Below are 24403 nucleotides of genomic sequence, written 5' to 3'. Positions count from 1 at the left end.
CAAAGGGAGCTGTGTGTGTTCAGTACTTCTGAAAATCTAACTGCTTTAGTTACATGCTTATTCATGCACTTAAGCACTTCCAGTTAGGCACCAAAGTTAGGAAAAAATGGCTTTGCTTGTTATGAGGTTGCATTGAAATATACCTTACAGGTGGTAAATAATTAGAGGTACTCTATTAATCTTAAAATAAATTATTAGACTGACTGAAATGAAATAGATAACTCTATTACTCTCTGGAGACATGTAATTTAAATTAAATTTAACCTGAAGTGGTCAAAAAATGGAAAATAACCAGTGGACTTCTTTTTCCCTCCACTGTTTTTCACATGAACTAAAATGTTTGATGTTTTCTCACTACGTCTTTCAATGACTAATCTCACCAAAAATTAAGAAAACAACCACTACAGAGAGAAAAACACATCACTGCAAGCACACTGCCACTAAAACACATTATTAAAGGCAGGGCTGATAGGACCACCTATTATTAAAATTGTTCAACACTTTCCATTATAAGACTCTGTTTTCAGTTTCTTATAACTTTTGCAAACTTTTACTGTCTGGGCTGAAATTTTCCATGCCAGGTTTCTGTGGCCAGTGGTATCGACTAAATGTTTGCGGAAATTTCAGCCACAACAATTAATCCATTTCCAAGAATGATGCTAGGGAAAAATACATTGTTTTGCCTGTTAAAATCTAGCACCTCCATGGGGAAAAAAGATAACAAAGGCTCTACTGGGATAGTGCTTGGGGTCTCCTACAGACCCCTCCAGGATCCCGTTTGGATATGGATAGGGAGCTCTACTATTTTTAATGAAATAAATGCTACTGGGAATTGAGTGATTATGGGAGACTTTAATTTCCCAGATATAGTTTGGAGGACTAGTGCTTCTAATAATGGTCGGGCCCAGATATTCCTCGATGTGAAAGTCAACAGATTGATTCACCAAACAGTCACCGAACCAACAAGAGGTGATACCGTTTTAGATTTAGTATTGGTAAGTATCAAGGACCTCATAGAAAAATTGTTTGTAGAAGACAACCTTAGTTTGAGTGATTATGAGTTAATTCAGTTTAACTTAAATGGAAGGATAAACAAACATAGGTTGGCAACTAGAGTCCTGGATTTCAAATGGGTAAACCTTTAGAAAATTAAGGAAATTAGTTAGAGAAGTGGAGTGGACTAACGTGGAGGAGGCTTGGAATTGCTTTAAGTCAAAGTTGCAAAACCCTGCAACCCAAGAAAGGAGAAAAGTGTAGAGAAGGGTTGCAGATGAAATTGGATGAACAACCATCTCAAATAGTTAATTAAAAAGCAGAAGGAATTCTATAAGGAATGGAAGAAGGGATGGATCAGCTACCATTTAAAGGTCTGAAAGTTGGGGAGGATGAGAACTGTCAAAAGCCAAGCACAGTTGGACCTTGCACAGGAAATTAAAACAAATAGTAAGAGAGTCTTTGGCCATATAAAGAAAACTAGGAAAGAAGAAGTGGGACCGCTAAACACTGAGGATGGTGAGGAGATTTAAAATAATCTAGGTGTGATCCAACACCTAAATGAATGTTTTGCCTCAGTTTTTAATAGGGTAATGAGGAACTTGGGGGCAGTGGCTAATGGAAGAAGGATGTGGAAGCCAAACTCAAACAGTTTAGAGGGACTAAATTGGAGGGCCCTGATAATCTCCCTCCAAGAATATTGAAGGGACTGGCACATGAAATTGCAAGCCCAATAGCAAGGATTTTTAATGAATCTCTAAACTCGGGGGTTCTACTCTGACTTGAGAATTGCAAATACAATACCCCTATTTATGAAAGGGGAAAAAAGTGAACTACTGGCCAGTTAGTTTGACCTGAACTGTATGCAAGGTCTTAGAACAAATTCTGAAAGAGAGAGAAGTTAAGGATAAGGTCTACCTAATTGCCACAATTGGGGTCAGAAAGGAATTTTCCCTTAGGTCAGATGGCAGAGACCGTGGGGGGTTTTCACCATCATCTACAGCAGGGGGTCACTTGCTGGTTTGAACTAGAATGAATTGTGGATTCTTTGTAACTTGAAGTCTTTAAATCAAGGTTTGAGAACTTCAGTAACTCAGCCAGAGGTTATGGGCCTGTTTACAGGAGTGGGTGGGTCACGTTCTGTGGCCTGTCAGGTGTAGGGGGTCAGATTAAATTATCATAATGATCCTTTCTGTCCTTAAAGTCTATGTGTTGGAGAAGGGACTTGAAATTTGACGGGGAGTGAGTGGCCTTTATATCAAGGTTGTGCCTTTTGCTGTCTCCCTAAAAATCTGGCCAAATTTGTGCAAGATATAAGCCTTTGAAAATTTTCAATCACAGTTCATGCAAGTTTAGTAGAGATTTCTTAGATTTTAGCAGCTAAATTCAGTGATGATTCTGTACGCACTGGCATGCTCCATCATAGGCTCGAGCAGGACTCTTACTGCAGTTACATCTCTGTGCTGTGGGTCCTGGTCCACAGCTGGCTCTCAGGTTCCCAATCTCACTCCGCGCGTGGGATGGATTGCACCTTCAGTCTTTGCACCGAGTGACCCCAGCTGTAAGGGGAAGTCTGGCGGGTGGGATGTGGGTGGAACATGCATCTAAGGGTTTGACTGCTTTTGATTTAGAAACACAGAAAGCCAAGAAATTTTTCCACAATAAGCAGGTGAGTGCAGCATCAACCCAGCCTGCAGGTTGATGGCTGCCCTGCACCTGGCCCCACTGCAGCCAGTTAGTGCAGACACTGACAGTGGCTTTCACAGGCACACACTTGGCTGCTGAGAATGGGCCCCCCGCTTCTCATTTCACACCAGGAGTTGGGCATGGAGCTGTGAGCACCATGACAACTGGAGCTGGGTGAGGAAACAAGGCCATAGCCCAGGCCCTGTACTTGGGTCACAAAGTAACTCCTGGTGTGGGCACGCTGCTCCTACCCTTTGTAGTGGTTTGCTCCAACTCCCCCGCACTCTCTTCTAATCCTGAAATGGTTTGCCCCAACCCCCTCCCAAATTCTTCTAAACCATGAAATGCGTCATCTCAAACCCCGGCCCCATTCTGACCCGACATGGTTTACCCTCACTTCCCTCTCTCCCCCTCCCACTGCCGCTGAAATGGTTTGCCCCAACCCCCTCTTTTCCTTCCCAGCCCTGACAGGGTTTGCCCCTCCCCCCGCCGCATACACCCTTCTAGCCCTGATAGGGTTTGCCCCTCCCCCCGCCGCATACACCCTTCTCACCCTGAAATGGTTTGCCCTCAATCCCCCTCTCTTCTAACTCTGAAATGGTTCGTCCCAGGCCCCTCACACTGCGCCCCTTCGAACCGTGCTCGTCTCAGGCCCCGCCTCCCACAATAATTTATCCCACTCTCAGCCACCCCGCCCCGTCCTCCATTGGTTGTCAAGGAGCTTTTCCGTCCCCTCCCGCGCGCTCTTCATCCCGCTCTGCTCGCAGATTGGGCGACCGGGAGGGTGGGAAGGAGCGCGCGCTGAGAGAGACAGTTAGCTGCTCCGCCCCCACCTTCCCCCAGCCTGGCTCCCGCCTCGCCTCGCGCCCGACGCGGGGCGGGGCGGTTGGGGAGCCGCTCACCTGTCCGTGGGTGAAGTGGGCTCGGCGGGCGCCACCATCCCGCGCCCGGGCGAAGGGGTGGAGGAGGGGTAAGATGGTGGCTGCTAGCGCCGAGCCGCAGGCTCCCCGCTTCGCGAAGGCCTCTTGGCCGGAGGTGAGGCCAAGCCCCACTTCTCCCCCGGGAAGGGATCGGACAGGAGCCTCCTGGTCTCCGGTGGGCGGAGCCAGGAGGCCAGTTTGGCTGGGGGCGGGGGGAGTGTCCTGCTGATCTAGTTCAGAGTAGCAGCCCTGTTAGTCTGTATCCGCAAAAAGAACAGGAGGACTTGTGGCACCTTAGAGACTAACCAATTTATTTGAGCATAAGCTTTCCTGAGCTACAGCTCACTTCAGCGGATGCATACTTCTCCCTGGGGCTCCCCCTCCCCCTTTGTACTCCGGGCGGCTGCGGGTCAGAGTCGGGCTTCCTCCTCCAGGGCAGGCGGGACGGGTGCGCCTTGCTGCTCCACGGGGGGGGGGCAGGTGCTCCCCTCGCCTCAGGTATTGGGGCAGGTGTGATAGCCACCCCTCCACTTACTTCTCTGGTAGTGGGGGGCTGGGCAGCTCCCTTCCCTTTGCCTCTTGGGGCAGTGACCCCCCCCAACACACACTTCTCTGGCAGTGGGGGGCTGGGCAGCTCCCTTCCCTTTGCCTCTTGGGGCAGTGACCCCCCCCAACACACACTTCTCTGGCTGTGGGGGGCTGGGCTGCTCCCTTCCCTTTGCCTCTTGGGGCAGTGACCCCCCCCCAACACACACTTCTCTGGCTGTGGGGGGCTGGGCTGCTCCCTTCCCTTTGCCTGTTGGGGTAGTGACACCCCCCCACACACACTTCTCTGGCTGTGGGGGGCTGGGCTGCTCCCTTCCCTTTGCCTCTTGGGGCAGTGACCCCCGCACGCACACACACTCCCCATCCTGCTCCCAGGGCGTCCTCTCGGGGCTTTCGAAGTGCCCATCACTGTGGTATCTACCTGGGGCTGGGGCTGGCGGCTGCCACGCTGTACTGACCCCTCCAACAGCACTGGTGGTGGCAATGGGTAACCCAATTTTCTGCCCGCTGCTGGGGGTCTTGCCAGTCGTCCACCCTCCCTGCTTCCCCTGCCCTAGTGCCCACTAGCTCCTGTTCATACCTTCCCGCCATAGTGCTGAAAGGGTTTGTTGGGGGTAGTGTTTGCAGACCTGGAAAAAGCAATTAAAAATCAAGCTGCGTCATTGAGGGGCGCACTTTAATCACTTCCTGAAGCTGTTGCTACCAAAGTATGGCACTCTTCCCCTCTCATGCTTTTTTCACACCGCTTTAAGCGCTGTACAGGGGTGACTGTTGATGTATCTTCCCATCTTATTGAAAGTGTAATTGGGGGAAGTTATCTATTGCCACAAGTTTTAAAGTGTCTCTCAGGCCATGTTTATCTACAGACTTCTGCTGGCCTAGCTCTGTTCATCTGGGATGGGGTATGGTCCCTGACTAACATAGCTGCTGGCAGATGCAATTATGCTGGCCAGAAAGTGCAGTTTTATTGGTATAGCTTGTTTTGCTCACGGAAACAAGGGGTGGAATAAGCTGTACCAGTAAAAGTGCATCTTTGCCTGTATAAGTTAGGAGCACCTTGCTGGTATAATGACAGGTTTCAGAGTAACAGCCGTGTTAGTCTGTATTCGCAAAAAGAAAAGCTCATGCTCAAATAAATTGGTTAGTCTCTAAGGTGCCACAAGTACTCCTTTTCTTTTTGCTGGTATAGTGTACCACTTTTTGTATACGGGTGAAGTGCTCCTACTGTATATATGGATTTAGTGGTGGTTGGACAGCCTAGACTCTGAATTATTTCTAAAATCACTAGGGTGTGGATAAATATTAAAATCTGTTTCATGAAGAACTGATGTTAAACATTCAAGGATGTTATGCAGTTTTGAAGACAAGAGGATACCTTTGTGCCTTTTATTGATATTGCAAAACAGTATAAATGAGGGCTGTGACTTGTTCTTATATGGTAAATTATATATATTTATATGTGAAAATGAAGAAGCATCTTCCTTTCCCCATCTCTATCATACATATTCCTGCCAAAAATCTGTTAAGAGGTTATAGGGAGAAGTGAAAGAATGTGAGAGGTGGTGGGCTACAGAAAATAGTGACATTTCTGAACAGAGGGATGTCAGAGGAGAGTTGTGAAGTAAACAAGTACAAAAGCTTGAACTACAGTACAAGGAGACAGGAGTCATTTGTGCTGAAACATCAGATGTTAAGAGAATGCTGAGGGGAATAAAATAGCATTTACTGAACCTGAAATAAAAATTTAAATGCATTTTATCCTTCACATTCACTTTTGAAATATTGCAGTTAGAAAATGGAAGGCTGTTCTCATTCCATTATCTCTAATGTTGAAAAAAGCAAGGAAAATCTAAGGATTGCTGGTAACAGTTAAAGCTGTGTCTACACATAGCTTTTGTACCGATTCAGTTAAATCCACAATAGGGAGCTGTACTGATTAAGTACAATATGATCACTCTTCTATTGGTATAACTACATGTATACTAGGTGGTTGAGTATCAGAGGGGTAACCGTATTAGTCTGTATCCACAAAAACAATGAGGATTCTGATGGCACCTTAAAGACTAACAGATTTATTTGGGCATAAGCTTTTGTGGGTAAAAACCCACTTCTTCAGATGCATGTTTTTACCCATGAAAGCTTATGCCCAAATAAATCAGTTAGTCTTTAAGGTGCCACCGGACTCCTCATTGTTTAGGTGGTTGAATCGATTTAACTGAATAGGTTTTTTTCCTGATTTAAATTGGTACAAAAACTGCTAGACAAGCACTTTCAGATATTTGTAGATATTTGAATATTTCAGTCAACCATTACTGTTAAGCTAAAGCATTTGTAAATCTTGAGCCAACTAACTTGCTAGACAAGATTATGAGTGGAGGCTTGCATTCTATAAAACCTACTATATATAGAATGTGGGAGTGTGGTTTGTTCTCTGCTGTTCATGATATCTTTTGCATCAGGCATGCATTTTTTTTTTCTTCCCTATGGTCTTAGTGCAGTAGAACTTGCTGGCATTTCTTGACTGATTTTTTCACAGCCATCATTGATGAAGCACAACTATGTTTACTTACTTGTGCAGAGCCAATAGGGGGCTTTGCATACTGTTTTGGGGTGGGGAGTGTCTGTGTGTCGTTAATAAATCTAGTATCCACTCTTAAAAAAACAGATTCTGGAATACACTCCCCACCAGTTCATAAATTTAAAGTTTATCAAATTTTTAGTTTTCAGAGTAGCAGCCGTGTTAGTCTGTATCCGCAAAAAGAACAGGAGTACTTGTGGCACCTTAGCGACTAACATATTTATTTGAGCATAAGCTTTCGTGAGCTACAGCTCACTTCATCGGATGCTGTAGCTCACGAAAGCTTATGCTCAAATAAGTTTGTTAGTCTCTAAGGTGCCACAAGTACTCCTTTTCTTTTTGCAAATTTTTAGTGTCAACTGCAGTATCTCAAATTTCATTTTGATGGCTCTGTCAGTTTCAAGTTTTTATTTTGCTTTTAGGTAAGTTGTAAGCCCTTTAGAGCAGGGACTGTGTATTTTCTTATATTTCTGTAAAGTACTATTCTCAAACCTATGATGCAGTGGAAATTATGATATTTGAATGAATAGATTTTTTAGTAGATTAATGTTTTCATCTTTTGTCCCCCCCTTCCGTGCTGGGGTCAAACAGGTATGAAATTCTGCTGTCAAACTTTATTTGTAGCCATCAGCACTCATGTTTGCACCAGTTAAGTTAATGCTTGTTTTTTTAGTATCTATATAAGAGCTATATAGATTAGCATTTGCAGAACTGTGCTTTGAATTAATAAAATGTGTTTTAATACATCCAAATGTAAATGTATATATCTGGGAATAAAAAACGTAGGCCCTAATTGGAGAACAGCGGACAGTGACTCTGAAAAAGACTTTGGAGTCATGATGTATAATCAGTGGAACGTGAACACCTGCTGTAATACCATGTGATCCTTGGATGTGTAATTGTGACAAGAAGTAGTGAGGTTATATTACCTCAATATTTGGCACTTGTGTGCCTGCCACATGCAGTCTTGGTGTCAAAAACTCAAAAAAAGATGTTGATAAATCAGAGAGAGTTCAGAGAAGAGCCACCAAAATGATTAAAAGATTGGAAAAAATGCTGTATAATGATAGACTCCAGGAACTCAGTCTGTTTAGTTGAACAAAGAGAAGATTAAGGAGTGACTTAAATCACAGTCTATAAGTGCCTACATGGGGAACAGAAATTTGATCATGGACAATCTAGTAGATAAAGGTGTAACAAGAGCCAAAGGCTGGAAGTTGAACCTGGACAAATTTAGACTGGAATTAGGGCTCCTAAGAGCTACAGTAATACACAGTAAATAATGAATAAGGTGCAGTTTTTTTTTCACAGAAAGGGCAATTCGCCATTGGAACAACTTACCAAAGGCTGTGGTGGATTCTCGATCAGTAGCAATATTTAAATCACAATTGGATGTTTTTTTCTAAAATATAAGCTCTAGTTCAAACAGGAATTAATTCAGAGAAGTCATATGGCCTGTATTATACAGGCGGTAAGACTAGTGATCACAATGGTTCTGTCTGGCTTTACAGTCTACGAATTCTTGGTCAGAGTATTGGTTCAGGGCACAATGCTGGAAACACTCAAGTGTGATATACACTAGTGCTTACATTGGTTCAGGTGCACTATTGCTGAAAATTGGCAAAACACTTGGTAGTGTAGATGCTGCCAAAGGTTTTATTAAGAACAGAAATAATCTGTGGCCTCCTGGACTGCAAACCGTACATAGAAAATAACATGCTAACTCAGCATCAAGTTACCATATATAGTGGAGTGTTTGGTATGGTGTGCACTTGTGAAAAGTCAACCAACCCCTTCAGCTTCTAACGATCTCCTGAGGTCCCTTCCAACCCTGATATTCTGTGATTCAAAAGAACTGCCATACTGGATCAGACCATGGTCCATCTTGCCCAGTATCCTGTCTTTGACATTGGCCCATACCAAAACTTCAAGGGCAATGTACAGAACAGGGTAATCATGGAGTGATCTACTCCTGTCTTCCACTCTTGGCTTCTGGTAGTCAGAGGTATAGGATCACCCCGAGCATGGGGTTGCGTCCTTGACCATCTTGGCTAATCAGGGGATAGATCACTTGATAATTATGTTCTGTTCATTCCCTCTGAAGCACCTGGCATTGGCCACTGTTGGAAGACAGGATTCTGGCCTAGACAGACCTTTGTTTTGACCCAGTATGGCCGTTCTTAGGACCATCAATGGCTATTATAAAAACATATCTTCCATGAACTTATCCAGTTCTTTTTTTGAACCCTGTACTTTTGGCCATCACATCATCCCTTGGCAATGAGTTCCACAGGTTGGTTGTGTGGAAAAAGTACTTCCTCTTATTTGTATTAAACCTGCTGCCTATTAATTTAATTGGGTGATCCTTGGTTTCTGTATTGTGGATAAATAACACTTCTCTATCCACTTTTTCCGTACCATTCATACCATTTTATAGATCTCTATCATATCCCCCCTCCCCTTAGTTATCTCTTTTCTAAGCTGAACACCCTAATCTTTTTAGTCTCTCGTCATATGGAAGCTGTTCCATATACCCTTGATCATGTTTTTGCTCTTCTCTTAACCTTTTCCAGTTCCACAACATCCTTTTTGAGATAGGGCAACTAGAACTGGGCAGTATTCAGGGTATAGGCAGACTGTGGATTTAAACATTGGCATTAAGATATTTTCTGTCCCCTCCCTAGTAGTTCCTAACATTATTGTCTTTTTGACCACTGCTATGCATTGGGCATATTTTTTCAGAGAACTATTCACATGACTCCAATGTCTCGCTCTCTCTTGGGTGGAAACAGCTCATTTAGAACCATCATTATATATGTATAATCGGGATTATTTTTTCTGATGTGCATTTCTTTGCACTTATCAACACTGAATTTCATCTGCCATGTTGTTGCCACTCAGTCACCCAGTTTTGTGAGATGCTCCTAATTCTTGACAGTCTGCTTTGGTTTTAACTACCGTATCCTGATAATTTTTTATTTTCTGAAAACACTGCCACTTCACTGTTCACCCCCTTTTCCAGATCATTAATGAATATGTTGAACAGCACAGGTCCCACAGATCCTTGTGGGACCCCATTGTTCACCTCTCTGCATTGTGAAAATGGACCATTTATTCCTACCCTTTGTTTCCAGTCTTTCAACCAGTTACTGATCCGTGAGAGGGCTTTCCCTTTAATCCAATGGCTACTTAGTTTCCTTAAGAGCCTTTGGTGAGGGACCTTGTCAAAAGCTTTCTGAAAATCCAAGTACATTATATTGACTGGATCTCCCTTATTCCTATGCTTGTTGACTCCCTCAAAGAATTCTAATAGATTGGTGAGGCATGACTTCCCTTTACAAAAGCTGTGTTGACTTTTCCCCAATAAATTGTTTATCTACGTGTCTGAAAATTCTGTTCTTTACTATAGTTTCTACCTGTTTTCTCAGTACTGAAGTTAGGCTTACTGGCCGGTAATTGCCAGGATCTCCTCTGAAGTCATGTTTAAAAATTGATGTTATATTAGCTAACCTTCCAGTCATCTGGTACAGAGACTGAATTTAGTGATAGATTGCATATGACAGCTAGTAGTTCTGCAATTTCATATTTGAGTTCCTCCATAATTCTTGAGTGAATGCCATCTGGTGTTGGTCACTTATTACTGTTAAATTTGTCAATTTGTTGGAAAACCTCTTCTATTGACACAACAATTTGGGATAGTATTTGGGATGGCTGATTTGTCACCCAAAAACTAGCTCCGATGAAGGTATCTCCCTCACATCCTCTGCAGTGAAGACTGATGCAAATAATTAATTTAGCTTTTCTACGATGGTCTTGTCTTCCTCGAGGGCTCCTTTAACCCCTTTGTCGTCTAGTGGCCCCATTGCTTGTTTGTCGGGCTTTGTGCTTCTGTACTTGAAAATTTTTTTACTGTTAGCTTTTTACGTCTTTAGCAAGTTGCTTCTCCAATGTTTTCATGGCCTGCCTTATTATACTTTTACATTTTACTTGCCAGAATGAGTGATCCTTCCTTCCTGTTTTCCTCATTAGGATTTGACTTCCAAATTTTAAAGGATGCCTTTTTGCTTCTAATAGCCTACATTATTCTGCTGTTTAGCCATGGCAGAATTCTTTTGGTCCTCATATTATCTTTTTTTTATTTGGGTTATACATTTAATCTGAGCATTTATTATGGTTTTTTGAAGTATTCTCCGTGCTGCTTGCAGGCATTTTACCCTTCTGACTGCTCTTTTTAATTTCAATCTAACTAGCATCCTCATTCTTTTGTAGTTCCCCTTTCTAAAGTTAAATGTTACTGTGGTGGGGTATCTTTTGGTGTTTTCTCCCCTACAAGGCTGCTACCTTTAATTACATTATGGTTGCTATTAATGAGCAGTTCAGGACCAGATCCTGTGCTCAGCTGAGGACTAAATCAAGAATTGCCTCTCCCCTTGTAGGTTCAAGGACTAGGAGCTCCAAGAAGCAGTCACTCATAGTATCTAGAAGTTTTATCTCTGCATCATGCCTGAGGTGACATTTACCTAGTCAGTATGCGAATAGTTGAAATCATCCATTGTGTTTTCTGATTTTTATAGTCTCTCTAACCTCCCTTAGCATTACACAGTCACTGTCACCATCCTGGTCAGGTGGTCAGTAGTATAGTCCTACTGCTACGCTCTTATTATTCAAGCATGGAATTTCTATCCATCGAGATTCTATGGTACAGTTTGAACCATTTAACATTTTTACCTTATTTGACTCTATACTTTTTTAGCATAGTGCCACTGTCCCACCAGCGCTACCTACCCAGTCATTCCTATATATTTTGTCCCCTGGTATTATCATATCCCACTGATTATTCTCATTCCACTAAGTTTCTGCATTGCCTATTATATCAATGTGCTCATTTAATGCCAGGCATTCTAGTTCCCCTATCTTAGTATTTAGACTTCTAGTATTTGTATATAAGCACTTATATATTTTGTCAATGTTTAATTTCTTGGACTGTGTTTAAATGGGACTCTTATGTTTGAGTGTTGCTCACTAGCTACTACCTGTATTTTACCAATTTCTTTCCTACTTCTAAACTAGGATACAGAGTTCACCCTTTAATATATTCATCCTTAAGGGATATCACCACCTAAATTGTGTGCTGCTCCTCAACTGTTGGCTTTCCCCAGCTCTTACTTTAAGAAATCCTCAGCAACCTTTTTAGTTTTACATGCCAGCAGTCTGCTTCCATTTTGATTAAGGTGGAGCCCATCCATCTCATATACTAAAAGGCTTCCCCAAAAGGTTCCCCTAGTTCCTAATAAACCTAATCTCATTCTTAACCCATCATCTCATCAATGCATTTAGACCTTGCAGTTCTGCCTGTTATACTGCCCTGCACATGGAACTGGTAGCATTCTCTGAAATGCTTCCATGGAGGTCCTTGACTTTAATTTCTTAACTAGCAGCCTAAATTTGGCCTCCAAGACCTCTCCCCCTATCTTTCCCTGTGTCATTGGTACCTATGTGTAGCACTCACTAGTACCACCTATAAGGCTATAGATGTCTCATGAGATCTGATACCATTGCACCAAGCAGATAATTCACTATGTGGTTCTCCCAGTCATCACAAACCCAAATATGATTAGAATCAGGATTAGAATTCAAAATGATCTTCACAAACTGGAGAAATGGCCTGAAATAAATAGGATGAAATTTAATAAGGACAAATTCAAAGTACTACACTTAGGAAGGAATAATCAGTTGGCCAAATACAAGATGGGAAATGACTTCCTAGAAATGGATTTGAGGGTTATAGTGGATCACAAGTTGAATGAGTCAGCAATATAATACTGTTGCAAAAAAAGTAAACATCATTCTGGGATGTATTAGCAGTGTTGTAAGCAAGACATGAGAATTCTTCTACTCTTTTCAGCAGTGTTCATGCCTCACCTGGAGTACTCTGTCGAGTTCTAAGCATCACACTTCAGGAAAGATGTGGTCAAATTAGAAAAAGTCCAGAAAAGAGCAACAAAAATGATTAAAGGTCTAGAAAACGTGACCTGTGAGAAAAGACCTCTCAAAATTGGGTTTGTTTAGGCTGGAGAAGAGAAGACTGCAGGGCAGGGCATGATAAGTCTTCAAGTACATAAAGATTTGTTATAAAGAGGAAGGTGATAAATTGTTCTTTTTAACTACGGAGGACAGGACAAGAAGTAATGGGCTTAAATTGCAGCACAGGAAATTTAGGTTAGACATTAGGAAAAACTTCTTAACTGTAAGGGTAGTTAAGCACTGGAATAAATTACCTAGGGAGACTGTGGAATCTGCATCACTGAAGATTTTTAAGAACAAGTTAGACAAATACCTCTCAGGGTGGTCTAGATCAGTGCTACTCAAAGTGGTGGTCCGCAGACCGTCCATTGGCTGCCAGTCTGTGCGCACATTGGAAAAAAAATATTTCCGGTCCCCCACATCAGATAGCTTGAGAAGCACTGCTCTAGATGATACTTAGTCCTACGTCAGTGCAGGGGACTGTACTAAATGACCTGTCAAGGTACCTTCTAATCCTACATTTCTGTGATTTCTATCTATTTCTAATGATAGAGTTCCTGATATTTGGGTCCTGGCCTCTACTATTTACCCCTGTGATGAAGGGTTATCACTGATAAGTGAGTAGTACTCAGCTGCCATTGTGCCTAGCACCTCCAAGGGGGCTATGAGTCACCAGTTCAGCCTCTCTGATCAAGTTAGGTTTTAGATCTGGGTAAACTTTAGATTTTAGACCAAGATTTTAAAATGCTTAGCCTGTTAACAATGCTAAGCCCTCTAAAAACTAGATTTTAAACTAAGATTTTAAATGCTTGGCTAGTAGCATGCTAAGATCCCTGCAAACTAGTTTTAAAGAGCTTACACTATTAAGCCTTCAAAGTTCAAAATCAGGATGTTCAAATTGAGAATTTAATTTCTTCTAAAAATAAAATTATTTTAAAAACCTCACCTTTTCAAGTCTTACTCAATAGTGGGCTGGCTAGAGTGACACAAACCATGACCCTCTGTGTTGGAAACAGAGAGATGTGGGTGAGGCAATGTCTTTTACTGGACTCCTGCTGATAATAGCACATCTTAACTAATTAGCCTCTCATAGTTTGTATGGTAACTTCCAACTTATCTGTATGTTTATATGTATATCTTACTATATATTCCATTCTATGCATCCGATGAAGTGAGCTGTAGCCCATGAAAGCTTATGCTCTAAAAAATTTGTTAGTCTCTAAGATGCCGCAAGTACTCCTGTTCTTTTTACTAGACTAATGTCTTTGTGGAGGAAATAGTCTTTTTTCTTTTGTCTGTCACACTCACCGTAACAAACATAACACATGGTCAGTGAATTGCTTCTTTATGGAGAATTACTCCCCCCAACCCAGTAATATATGGGACTTTTATGATCAGAACTCTTGTACTTCATTAAAAAAAATTAATTTAAATAATTAAATCCCACAGCTAGTAATGCTTTCCTAGTGAGTGATGCGTTCTGACGACAATTTAAATCACTGTTGAAAGCATAAAGAAAAGGAGTACTTGTGGCACCTTTGAAGTGAGCTGTAGCTCACAAAAGCTTATGCTCAAATAAATTGGTTAGTCTCTAAGGTACCACAAGTACTCCTTTTCTTTTTGCGAATACAGACTAACACAGCTGTTACTCTGAAACCTGTTGAAAGAATGTGATCACCTTAAAATTGCTTAATCTAAAGTGGGGAGCAGAGAAAGAAGAATTAAGTTTTGCAGCACTTCTCCCTTTTTCATCCTGCCCGTATCGGTTTAGACTTTAGCCTTTTCCCCCAGGCAGCTCCGAAAATGTAGTAAGGAGGCTGTTTCCAGGGCTCTCACATTTGCAGTACATTACCTTGAGCCCTGTACTTTGTAGCTGTTACACAATAGGGAGAAGACTACAATTCCCATAGTACTTCCACATACTGGTACTACAGTGACATCACACATGACAGGGCTGAGAATGGTTGTATAGCAAGAGGAACGAAAATGTAAGCTCGGTTTTTTTTTTTTTACTCCTGTAGCAGGGCCTTGGGCAACCTGAAATCCTTGTACAGAAGAGGGGATTGCTGTTGCTGCAGCGGGTGCATTTAAATGGGGAAAGTGTTTGAAGGGGCTGTGGGGTGGGTGGCATTCAAGTGCAGGCAGTTCGCAGTGTTTCTCCTAGTAGGCGCAGATTTGTGGCGACTCTGTCTAGGGCAAGCCGTGAGGCGTAAGTGCTTAATGCTAATGCTGCTAGTTTACCTTCTGAATTCATACTAGGGGCTTTTTGCTGCGCGCAGACCAAGCCGTGCCTGCCTTTCTCCCCTGTTTGTGTATTGTGCTGCTTCAGTGGGTGGAGGAGAGACGCTGGCCATAGCCTGGCAACAGTTTCTATATGCAAGGAGTATCGGAGGTGTGCAGTGTGCGTGTGTGTCCCATGGCAGCGGTGTTTAGGGGAGGTGGACGAGGTTCAGCAAGGTACAAGACTACGCCACTAGACTTCATGGCACAGGGATCAGCTGGTGCTGCAGTGCGTATGGTTGTTATGTTTTAACACCTCTGCTGCTTTTGCTTCCCCAGTGGCTTGTGTCGGTGGGAGGAACGCACTCAGGGAACGGCTGATGGTAACGTTTGTGCAGGTTTTGTTTTGGTGGAAGTTGATTCTCACACCTGGAATTCAGTTATATGTGCATTATCTAGATCAGGGGCGATGTTTGGAGGCTGTATGAATATTGCTGTTGTAGTGAGTGGAAAATACAGTCTAACAAAGCATTTTTTTCAGAATAATATTTTCTAAAGGAGCTAGATTGGTGGCCTGCTTAGAAGAAGCTGTGATAACCTAGTTGCCTGGCTGTGCCCAACCTTTATAAATCACCTCGGAAATTGCTATTATTAACACTTACCACAAAAGCCCAAGACTCCAAACCGCAGTTGTATGTTATTGGTCGCTCAAAAGGAGCCTTCTACTAAGGGAAAAAGACAAATTTATTAGTAGGGAGGACAGCGAGGGATCACCATCTATCACTCCTTCACTCTAATCAAACAAACACCAAACAGTTTAGTAACTTTCCAGCCAGATAATTTTTCCTTTCATTTCTGTATTTTATGGCTTGTATTGTTAAATAGCATGACACAATGTTTACCTCAATCTGATATTTTTGAGATCTTTGTCTGGGTTTCCTTTCTGTAGGAATTTTAAAAATTGCTGACAGAAAGAAGCAGTTTCTGAATCTAATCACAGTAGGCTAATATAAATAAGAAATAAATCCTTGTATGAATGTAATAATGAGCTACCTAGTACATTTAAATCTTGGCACAGGTGAGGGGAGAGTTCTCTTACTTGATAACAAACATTGGCTTGTTGCTTTCAGCTCCTTTTGAGACATTCAGTGCCAGTCAATTTCTTAACATGTTAGGAATATTTTTATAAGTATCTGTTAGTCTATTTAAAAGTGAGAATACATTTTGAAGGACAAAAAATGGAATTTTAGTAGGTATTAAGTAGTGCCCAAATCATCTTTTTTGTTTTGAATAAAACTTTTGGAACAATATATGGTAACTTCACTTTTACTTTCATTTTTTTAAATGGCAGGTTTGTTGATTTTGTACTGTGTCCCTTTTTAACCCTTTCAAAAATATTTTTTATCTTATGATCTGTAATATGTGATTTATAAAAATATTGAAACCCACTTAAACTGACTTGGTTTTGTTGACATTTTAGTGGGTCAGAGTTGATAGTCCCTCCTGTTTCCCTGCTCTACCAGAAGATAATGGATTGTGACAGAGGTATGAATTAAAAGGTGGAGGAAGTGTCGTTAGATAGTATCAAGCTTCGTTACCGCTCAGTAGAATCTGCAATGAATGACTTATAATTAAATGCTTTATTAGTGGTTTGGCCACTTACAAATCTTATGAATTTTATAGTTTGCCTATTGATAGGGCCAATAAAAGTTGTCTGTTCCCCTTTCCCTCCCTTAAATGAAATATTCTTGAATAGACACCTAATTTGAGTCAGAGCCTTTTGGAAAAGATTCTTTTAAATTGAATTTTGCAGACTATTCTAATACTTGACAACTTTATATGAATGCTTCATGAAGAGTTTTTGAAAGTAAGGAATACTTGTTATGTTTTAATAATCGGAGAGCAGAGCTATAAAGTCCTGAACTGTAGTAAAATAATCTTTTTCAGTAAGATTGTTCTGCACTTTGGGTCCCTTTAATACTATTATGAAATAATTTATAACTCATTATACAAAGACTGGCTTCCAAAACTTGAAAGCAGGGGCAAGATACTCCAAACTCTTTGCACCTGGAACAGCTATTTATATCAATGGTACTTCTGTGTACAGAAGTTTTCTGGCAACAGGTGTACTTTTTAGATTGATTTTTTTTCTTGAAGGTATTTGGGAGCATGTCTGATTCCAAAAGATTGGAAAAAATTGGTGTGGAAACAAGGCCCTTGTCTGTAACCTATTTTCATTTTAATTTAGTTTAATTTTACTGTATTTTAAGTAATAAGGCTGTAAACTGAATTTGACAGACAGAAATAACAAAATTAAGGTTCTTATGACCACATTTATTTGCTCACATTGCACATACATTAATGTTGCCAAGAGAGCTTTAACATTTGCATTTCTTGCTGTCCGAGTTTTGAATCTGCAACCTTAAAGTTGCATTAATGTTTCTGTATTTAATTTTTTAATCTTTATTAGGAAAAGAACTACAGTAGTGCATACTTCAAAGGTACCGGTTTGGTGTTAGCCAGGGTGTGGATTGGAGACCTCTGTTCTCCAGTCATTTTTTCAAATTTTTTATGCTCTGTGGCTTTGCAACCCGGAATGCACATGGGCCTTCAGAGTGAAGGAGATTCAAAGTAGGTGGTCTGAGAAGGAAGAGAGTTCCCCAGACTTTTCAGTGCCTTTTCCACATCACCTGAATTGTTGAATTTGGCCTTCACTCCTGGACTTCAGATAGGTTGCCAATCCTCTTACCATGCTTTCTCATGTCACCTCAAAATATTTATTTCAAATTGCCTGTTCTCAGGAGGCCTAGGTATATTCTGAGGTGCAGAGCCCCAGAACTAGTGAAATTTTTACACTTCTCTGTAGTGGCACCCACATACACACTGCATCTGACTAGAAAGGCATAATAAAACATCTGTGTGCGTGCTAAAGCTCCTTCAAATCTTAATATAGTGACTATTTGAAAATTACATTGTTAGGTTTCAGAGTAGCAGCCCTGTTAGTCTGTATCCGCAAAAAGAAAAGGAGTACGTGTGGCACCTTAGAGACTAAAAAATTTATTTGAGCATAAGCTTTCGTGAGCTACAGCTCACTTCATCGGATGCATGTAGCTCACAAAAGCTTATGCTCAAATAAATTTGTTAGTCTCTAAGGTGCCACAAGTACTTCTTTTCTTTTTATTGTTAGACAAATTCCCATTCCTCAGTGAAGATAATTTATTGGCTAAATTTGAGGTTTCAGAATTTTGGTGGTGGTTTTTTTAAAGCATGCAAGAAGATAATGGGAAATTGTTTTTTCCCTGCCTTCCCCACACGTACATACCTCAGGTAACTCAAAAATAGCCCAATGAATTTCCACAAAAACATTCACCTTTTGGCTGAGCCAAAGCATGGATTGCTTTCATCCCAAAAAGAATCTTTTTGTGCCTTAGGTAGGGGAAACTGGTATCATGAAAATCATCTAGCAACTTTATAAGGATGCTGTCAACTTTAAAATCATTTTTCTGTCTGAAAAATTTTATACCTGTTATAGTTATGGGTAATGCCTTAGGTAGTGGGGATAGAGAGTACTTCCCTGGATCCTTGTATAGAACTTGGGAGTGACTTAAAACCTGGGGTGGGGTACTGATGGATTCTTCCCTCCCTTGACCCGTGTACTGACTGAGGAAGCAATTGGAGTCTTGGAGTTAGTGAATATTTTTTTCTCTATGGGGTCAGATGGGGATGAACAAGTGTTGGTGGGTCATCCATTACTCTCAAATCCTGTTAAGGGTCTGGAGAGCACCTGGTACTAGCTGAGGCATACACTCCCCCACCCTTCCATTGAGATCAGAAGAGGCACTTAGTTGCAGGGGTGAAGGAGGCCCCTATCCTCTCCATGTGACTGGAGACCAGATGTAGTTGGGCGGAGGGCAAAAGGAGGAAGTTTGTTTCTCATTTCCTGGCATGACTTTAAATCTAAGAATTTTTTTTAAGTTAAGAGACTTTGCCTCAATGTTGCTGCTACTGAAGAACCAGAACCCGTAGCAGAAGTGTGGATGGGGATGGGAGAAATCCTGCTAAACAATAGCAGATGAAAAAGATAAACAATTAAAATTAAAAAAAAATAAATTTAAAATAATTCAGGGGATACTATTAAAGGTGCTTTGTGAGAAACATGAATTTTTTAAAATTAGTCAAATAAAATGCAAGCTGTCAGTTTTCCTGTAACTAAAGCATTTGCTTCTGTCAAAGCTATAATGGAAGCATCTTCTATACATAAGATATCCCAAAATGCATTTCAAACAGTGAATTATTTACTACTAGTGCAATGAGTGTGCATGCATATTAGCCATTAAGTGCTCAGCAACAGCTCAGAGAAAGCCGTGGACATTGAAAATCTATTCTACTGAGAGAGAGTGTTGGCTAGGACACAAAGGTGGTTCCATAATCTTTTTCAAACAGCTGCCATAGACTTTAACTTTTACTTGGACACCTACCTACATACGTGGCATCGTGGAGTATCACCCAGTGATTTGAAATGCTCCCCAGTTGCCTCCTGTTCTAGGACATAAATTGCTTGCAATAGAATGCTTACCCCTCCCCACTTCATAATTGCATACCTGGTCAGATGCAGTATTGTTTCTTTTGTATTCCTGTGAAATATCCAGTATAATACAATGTGATAGCTGTTGTGATATATTAGATGAACTGTTGGGTCTTTTTCAGTAAGTGTACTTCTACACACAGATGAATGTGCTAATAGCTGAGCCATATTGATCGTATACATGTTATTTAACAGATCAGTAAGGCCTTATCTTCACTGCATGCCTACCTTAGGGTAAGCAATCACAGGTTAATTAACCAGTGGTAACCTAACCCATGAGAGTGCATCCACACCTATTGTGCTGTCGCTCCTTGTGTCCACACTTGTTCTGTATCTGGCCATGACAGGCAATATAACTATCTGAGCATATCTTGAGCATATCTCAAGACTGCTGACACCACAACATGGCTCTGTGTTCCCATTTACAGGGTGTTGTGGAGCAACTTGTCTGCCCACGCTGGGGACTGTGGGAGGCAGTTTAATGGAGAGAATGCTTCAGTAAATTCTTTGTTTTGGGTATATCGAAAATACCAGTCAACAGAGGAATTGAAATGAACTAAAACAGAATAAAATTAGTCAAAAGAAAACAATTGTAAAATAACTATTTATTCTCTTAATGATATGTACGTAAGAAAAGTGTGGAGAGAAGAAACTTCTTTTGAAACCTTTTAGTTTTCTGTCTTTTCCTATGTCTACACTAGCACTTCTGTCTGTATAACTGGAAACCCCCCCCCGAGCAACATAAATTACACTGATAAAAGCGCTAGTGTGGACAGCGCTATGTTGGCGGGAGAGCATCTCCCACCAACATAGCAACTGCCACTCATTAGGGGCGGTTTAATTATGTCGATGGGAGAGCTGTCTCCCTTCGACATAGAGCGGCTACCTGGGAAATCTTCCAGCTGTATCAGTACAGCTGTGCCGCTGTAAGATCTGTAGTGTAGACCTGGCCTTAATCTAGTCTGAAAAGCTTGAATGAATCAGCGTTTAGAATAGGCTAACAAACTTTTAATGGCTCTCATTAAAACTCATTTGTTCCTGATTACCTGTCCTGAATAACTTCATGTGTACACACTCATTCTGTTTAGTTGAACAGCTGTTGCACTGTAAATTCACACCCTATCTTAATCCAAATTAACTTTCTAGTGTAGACAAGACCTTAGTTTTAGCTTGAGAGACAGTAGGCAAGGTCAACCACCGTCCAAGTTATAGTGCTGACATTGCCTAGCTACAGTGGCATAAACACTACAAATGACTTGTCTTCACTTAGGATTTTACAGTGAGATAATTATTGCACATTTGTTATCCTGTTTTTAAAAAAAAAATCTGTCATTGAGGATAAATCCTAAGAGTTTCACTTTTCCAAGGGATTTTTAGTGGGCGTTGTTCTGCTGAATCAAACCCAGAGACAGATGAAGGTGGAGAAACGGCAAGCATGCAAACTTAAATTACGAGGCTGCATAGAGGCAAATTAATAGTCACCTTCTGTGGTTAAGCCTGTTAAGTCTTCACTGGGAAGTCCTACTTCTATAATTGATTGTAAGTCATTGCTGATAATCGCAGAGTTTACACGCTATCTTTTATAAATGTACATATGGCCAGCTCTATTTTTTTCAACCCATTCTCCAAGAGCCAAACTGTTACTCTGGGAAATCTTGTTTGTTGGGAATCTTAACTTGAAAGTGCAAAACTGGCTGTGAGGTGGAGTAGCCATGTTGTGACTAGCCTATGAGACAGGTTTAATTTTTTTCTTGACATATTGTTAAGGGCCCTACAAATGTTGATGTTTTGGAAAAAAACTGACTAATGTGAAGCTTTTAAATATTGCCCACGTTATTCTTCAGTCGACTGCTCTTTATTTAATTACAGCACTTGGAAGTCTAATATCACTAAGTTCATCCTTTTGAAATTAGACTTCAGTTTACCCACTTGCTGTTTGTTGGTGAATGACACTGAACTCATTAACACCATGTAGGTGAAAACTGACAGACCTAGTCAATTTTCACTCTTCTGCATCTTGCAGAAGCTCTGAGAAGCCAGGGAGACACTGGGAGTATCTGCCTGAAAACTTAAACCAGTGTGGTGCTGTCTTACTAATTTCTGTTTGCATTTGGAAGGTATCCTTTTCTTTTTAATGAAATTGTAAATTCTGCAGGAAGTTATGGCATTTGTCAGGGAAATTTTCCAATTTGTGCTGGATGAGTGGATTTTTCAAGCCTTGGATTGGAATATAGTACTGTCATTTTGGCTGAACCTTATTTACTCAACTAATAACAAGTTAATCATCTTTAATGTTTCATTTTTTGGCCTTCTGAATAATATATACTATTTTTTTCTTAAAACGCTGATGTTTCTGGTTAAAATTGCTAACCATTGCTTTTCATGTATAATTATCTTTAAATAGGCTACACCTGTGCTTAAGATTCTGAATTTCTGCATATTCGGCAATGCAACAAACTTGGGAAAAGAGAATTTATATTCTGACAGCGAGGACATGGTCAAACAAAGTGCCATTCTCAGTCATTACGAGCCACGGGTGAGTCCAAAGTAATTGCTTGCTTAGATGAATAGAAATGGAGTTCTCTTAGTGTTCGTTCGGTTTTTTTCAGACTGAAATGTATACGTTAACCCTATCTTTAGGCGTGTCTTTAGGTTTCTTATATGCTAGAGGTGGAAAAGATCTCTCTAGTGTCTCCATTTGCATCACTATACAGAAGAGTAATCCTAGATTTCTACAGCAATCAACAATTCCATGTCTAGTCTGGCCTCAAGTGACTCTAGTGATGATAATCTCATGAGCTTCTTTGGCAAAATATTCTGAAAAATAGTCGCAAGAAGTTGTTACCACTTGCTAAGTGCTCAGTGGCAATATGAAATGAATTAATTTTCAGTCCACTTCCCAGCTAACTGTTATCCACATAAAAAGATCATCAATACAATAGACACTATGCATCCTTGATGGCAATCAGGTTATAAAGGCTAAGGAAAGATGGGCATCACAGAATGGTGGGAGTCCTAGCAGGTGCTAGCAGCTTCTATTGTCTGAAAACAGAAGGATGCTCTTAGTCTTCAGCTGTGATTCCATATCCGAGAGTAGGATGTGGCTCTTAATGGTTAAGCAAATTGACTCCTCAAACATGCATGGCCTGACTGTGATGTCGAGGACAGAATTCTTATTGTTATGTCCCAGTATTTACAGCTTAGAATCATAGAATCATAGAATATCAGGGTTGGAAGGGACCTGAGGAGGTCATCTAGTCCAACCCCCTGCTCAAAGCAGGACCAATTCCCAGTTAAATCATCCCAGCCAGGGCTTTGTCAAGCCTGACCTTAAAAACTTCTAAGGAAGGAGATTCTACCACCTCCCTAGGTAACGCATTCCAGTGTTTCACCACCCTCCTAGTGAAAAAGTTTTTCCTAATATCCAACCTAAACCTCCCCCACTGCAACTTGAGACCATTACTCCTTATCCTGTCCTCTTCTACCACTGAGAATAGTCTAGAACCATCCTCTCTGGAACCACCTCTCAGGTAGTTGAAAGCAGCTATCAAATCCCCCCTCATTCTTCTCTTCTGCAGACTAAACAATCCCAGTTCCCTCAGCCTCTCCTCATAAGTCATGTGTTGCAGACCCCTAATCATTTTTGTTGCCCTTCGCTGGACTCTCTCCAATTTATCCACATCCTTCTTGTAGTGTGGGGCCCAAAACTGGACACAGTACTCCAGATGAGGCCTCGCCAATGTCGAATAGAGGGGGACGATCACGTCCCTCAATCTGCTCGCTATGCCCCTACTTATACATCCCAAAATGCCATTGGCCTTCTTGGCAACAAGGGCACACTGCTGACTCATGTCCAGCTTCTCGTCCACTGTCACCCCTAGGTCCTTTTCCGCAGAACTGCTGCCTAGCCATTCGGTCCCTAGTCTGCAGCTGTGCATTGGGTTCTTCCGTTCTAAGTGCAGGACCCTGCACTTATCCTTATTGAACCTCATCAGATTTCTTTTGGCCCAATCCTCCAATTTGTCTAGGTCCCTCTGTATCCTATCCCTGCCCTCCAGCGTATCTACCACTCCTCCCAGTTTAGTATCATCCACAAATTTGCTGAGAGTGCAATCCACACCATCCTCCAGATCATTTATGAAGATATTGAACAAAACCGGCCCCAGGACCGACCCCTGGGGCACTCCACTTGATACCAGCTGCCAACTAGACATGGAGCCATTGATCACTACCCGTTGAGCCCGACAATCTAGCCAGCTTTCTACCTACCTTATAGTGCATTCATCTAGCCCATACTTCTTTAACTTGCTGACAAGAATACTGTGGGAGACTGTGTCAAAAGCTTTGCTAAAGTCAAGAAACAATACATCCACTGCTTTCCCTTCATCCACAGAACCAGTAATCTCATCATAGAAGGCGATTAGATTAGTCAGGCATGACCTTCCCTTGGTGAATCCTTATTTCAGCTTATTAAAAATGAGCTGAATGTTTGTCATGGTGTGCGTTAAGAGAGAAGGTATTCCACCAGAGTACATTGTTGTTACATTTCCTTTACCAATTGGATACAACAAGAGAGCTTGTTTTTTGAAGAAGGAGAGGTTTGTATCCCCTGCTAGCTGATAAGAGAGACTGGGTGAAATCATGGCCCCACTGAAGTGAATGGGGCTAGGGGTTGCATGCATTTTCCCCTTAGTGGTATCCATAGAGCTGGCCCTAGCTCCCCCTGGAGCCCTGCACACGTGCACCAGTATAAGGGGCACCGCTGACTCCACACCCTCTCAGTTCCTTCTTATCAACAGTGCCAGCTGGCTGGAACGCCTTCTTGCTTAGCAAGGCTTTCCTAACAGTGAT

The 24403-nt window shown here is 41.5% G+C and overlaps 1 protein-coding gene across 3 annotated transcripts in view; it reads left to right on the top strand.

Moving 5' to 3' along the window:
- Nucleotides 1-3586: 3586 nt before the first annotated feature.
- LOC144260005 (meiosis-specific coiled-coil domain-containing protein MEIOC-like) overlaps nucleotides 3587-24403 on the top strand; it is a 45891-nt gene continuing 25074 nt past the window's right edge. The window contains exons 1-2 of one of the 3 annotated variants that reach the window (XM_077808455.1): nucleotides 3587-3714; nucleotides 21957-22088. In XM_077808455.1, the coding sequence (XP_077664581.1) occupies nucleotides 3655-3714; nucleotides 21957-22088 (192 nt within the window). In that variant the 5' untranslated portion in view covers nucleotides 3587-3654. Of the gene's footprint in view, nucleotides 3715-14679; nucleotides 14736-15121; nucleotides 15266-21956; nucleotides 22089-24403 lie in introns of those variants that run through there. The other 2 variants (XM_077808456.1, XM_077808457.1) reach the window with 2 other exon arrangements.

The sequence above is a fragment of the Eretmochelys imbricata genome, chromosome 2 (assembly GCF_965152235.1).
Source record: "Eretmochelys imbricata isolate rEreImb1 chromosome 2, rEreImb1.hap1, whole genome shotgun sequence".
In the NCBI taxonomy this organism is placed as follows: domain Eukaryota; kingdom Metazoa; phylum Chordata; order Testudines; family Cheloniidae; genus Eretmochelys; species Eretmochelys imbricata.
This window is presented reverse-complemented; position numbering and strand designations above follow the sequence as displayed.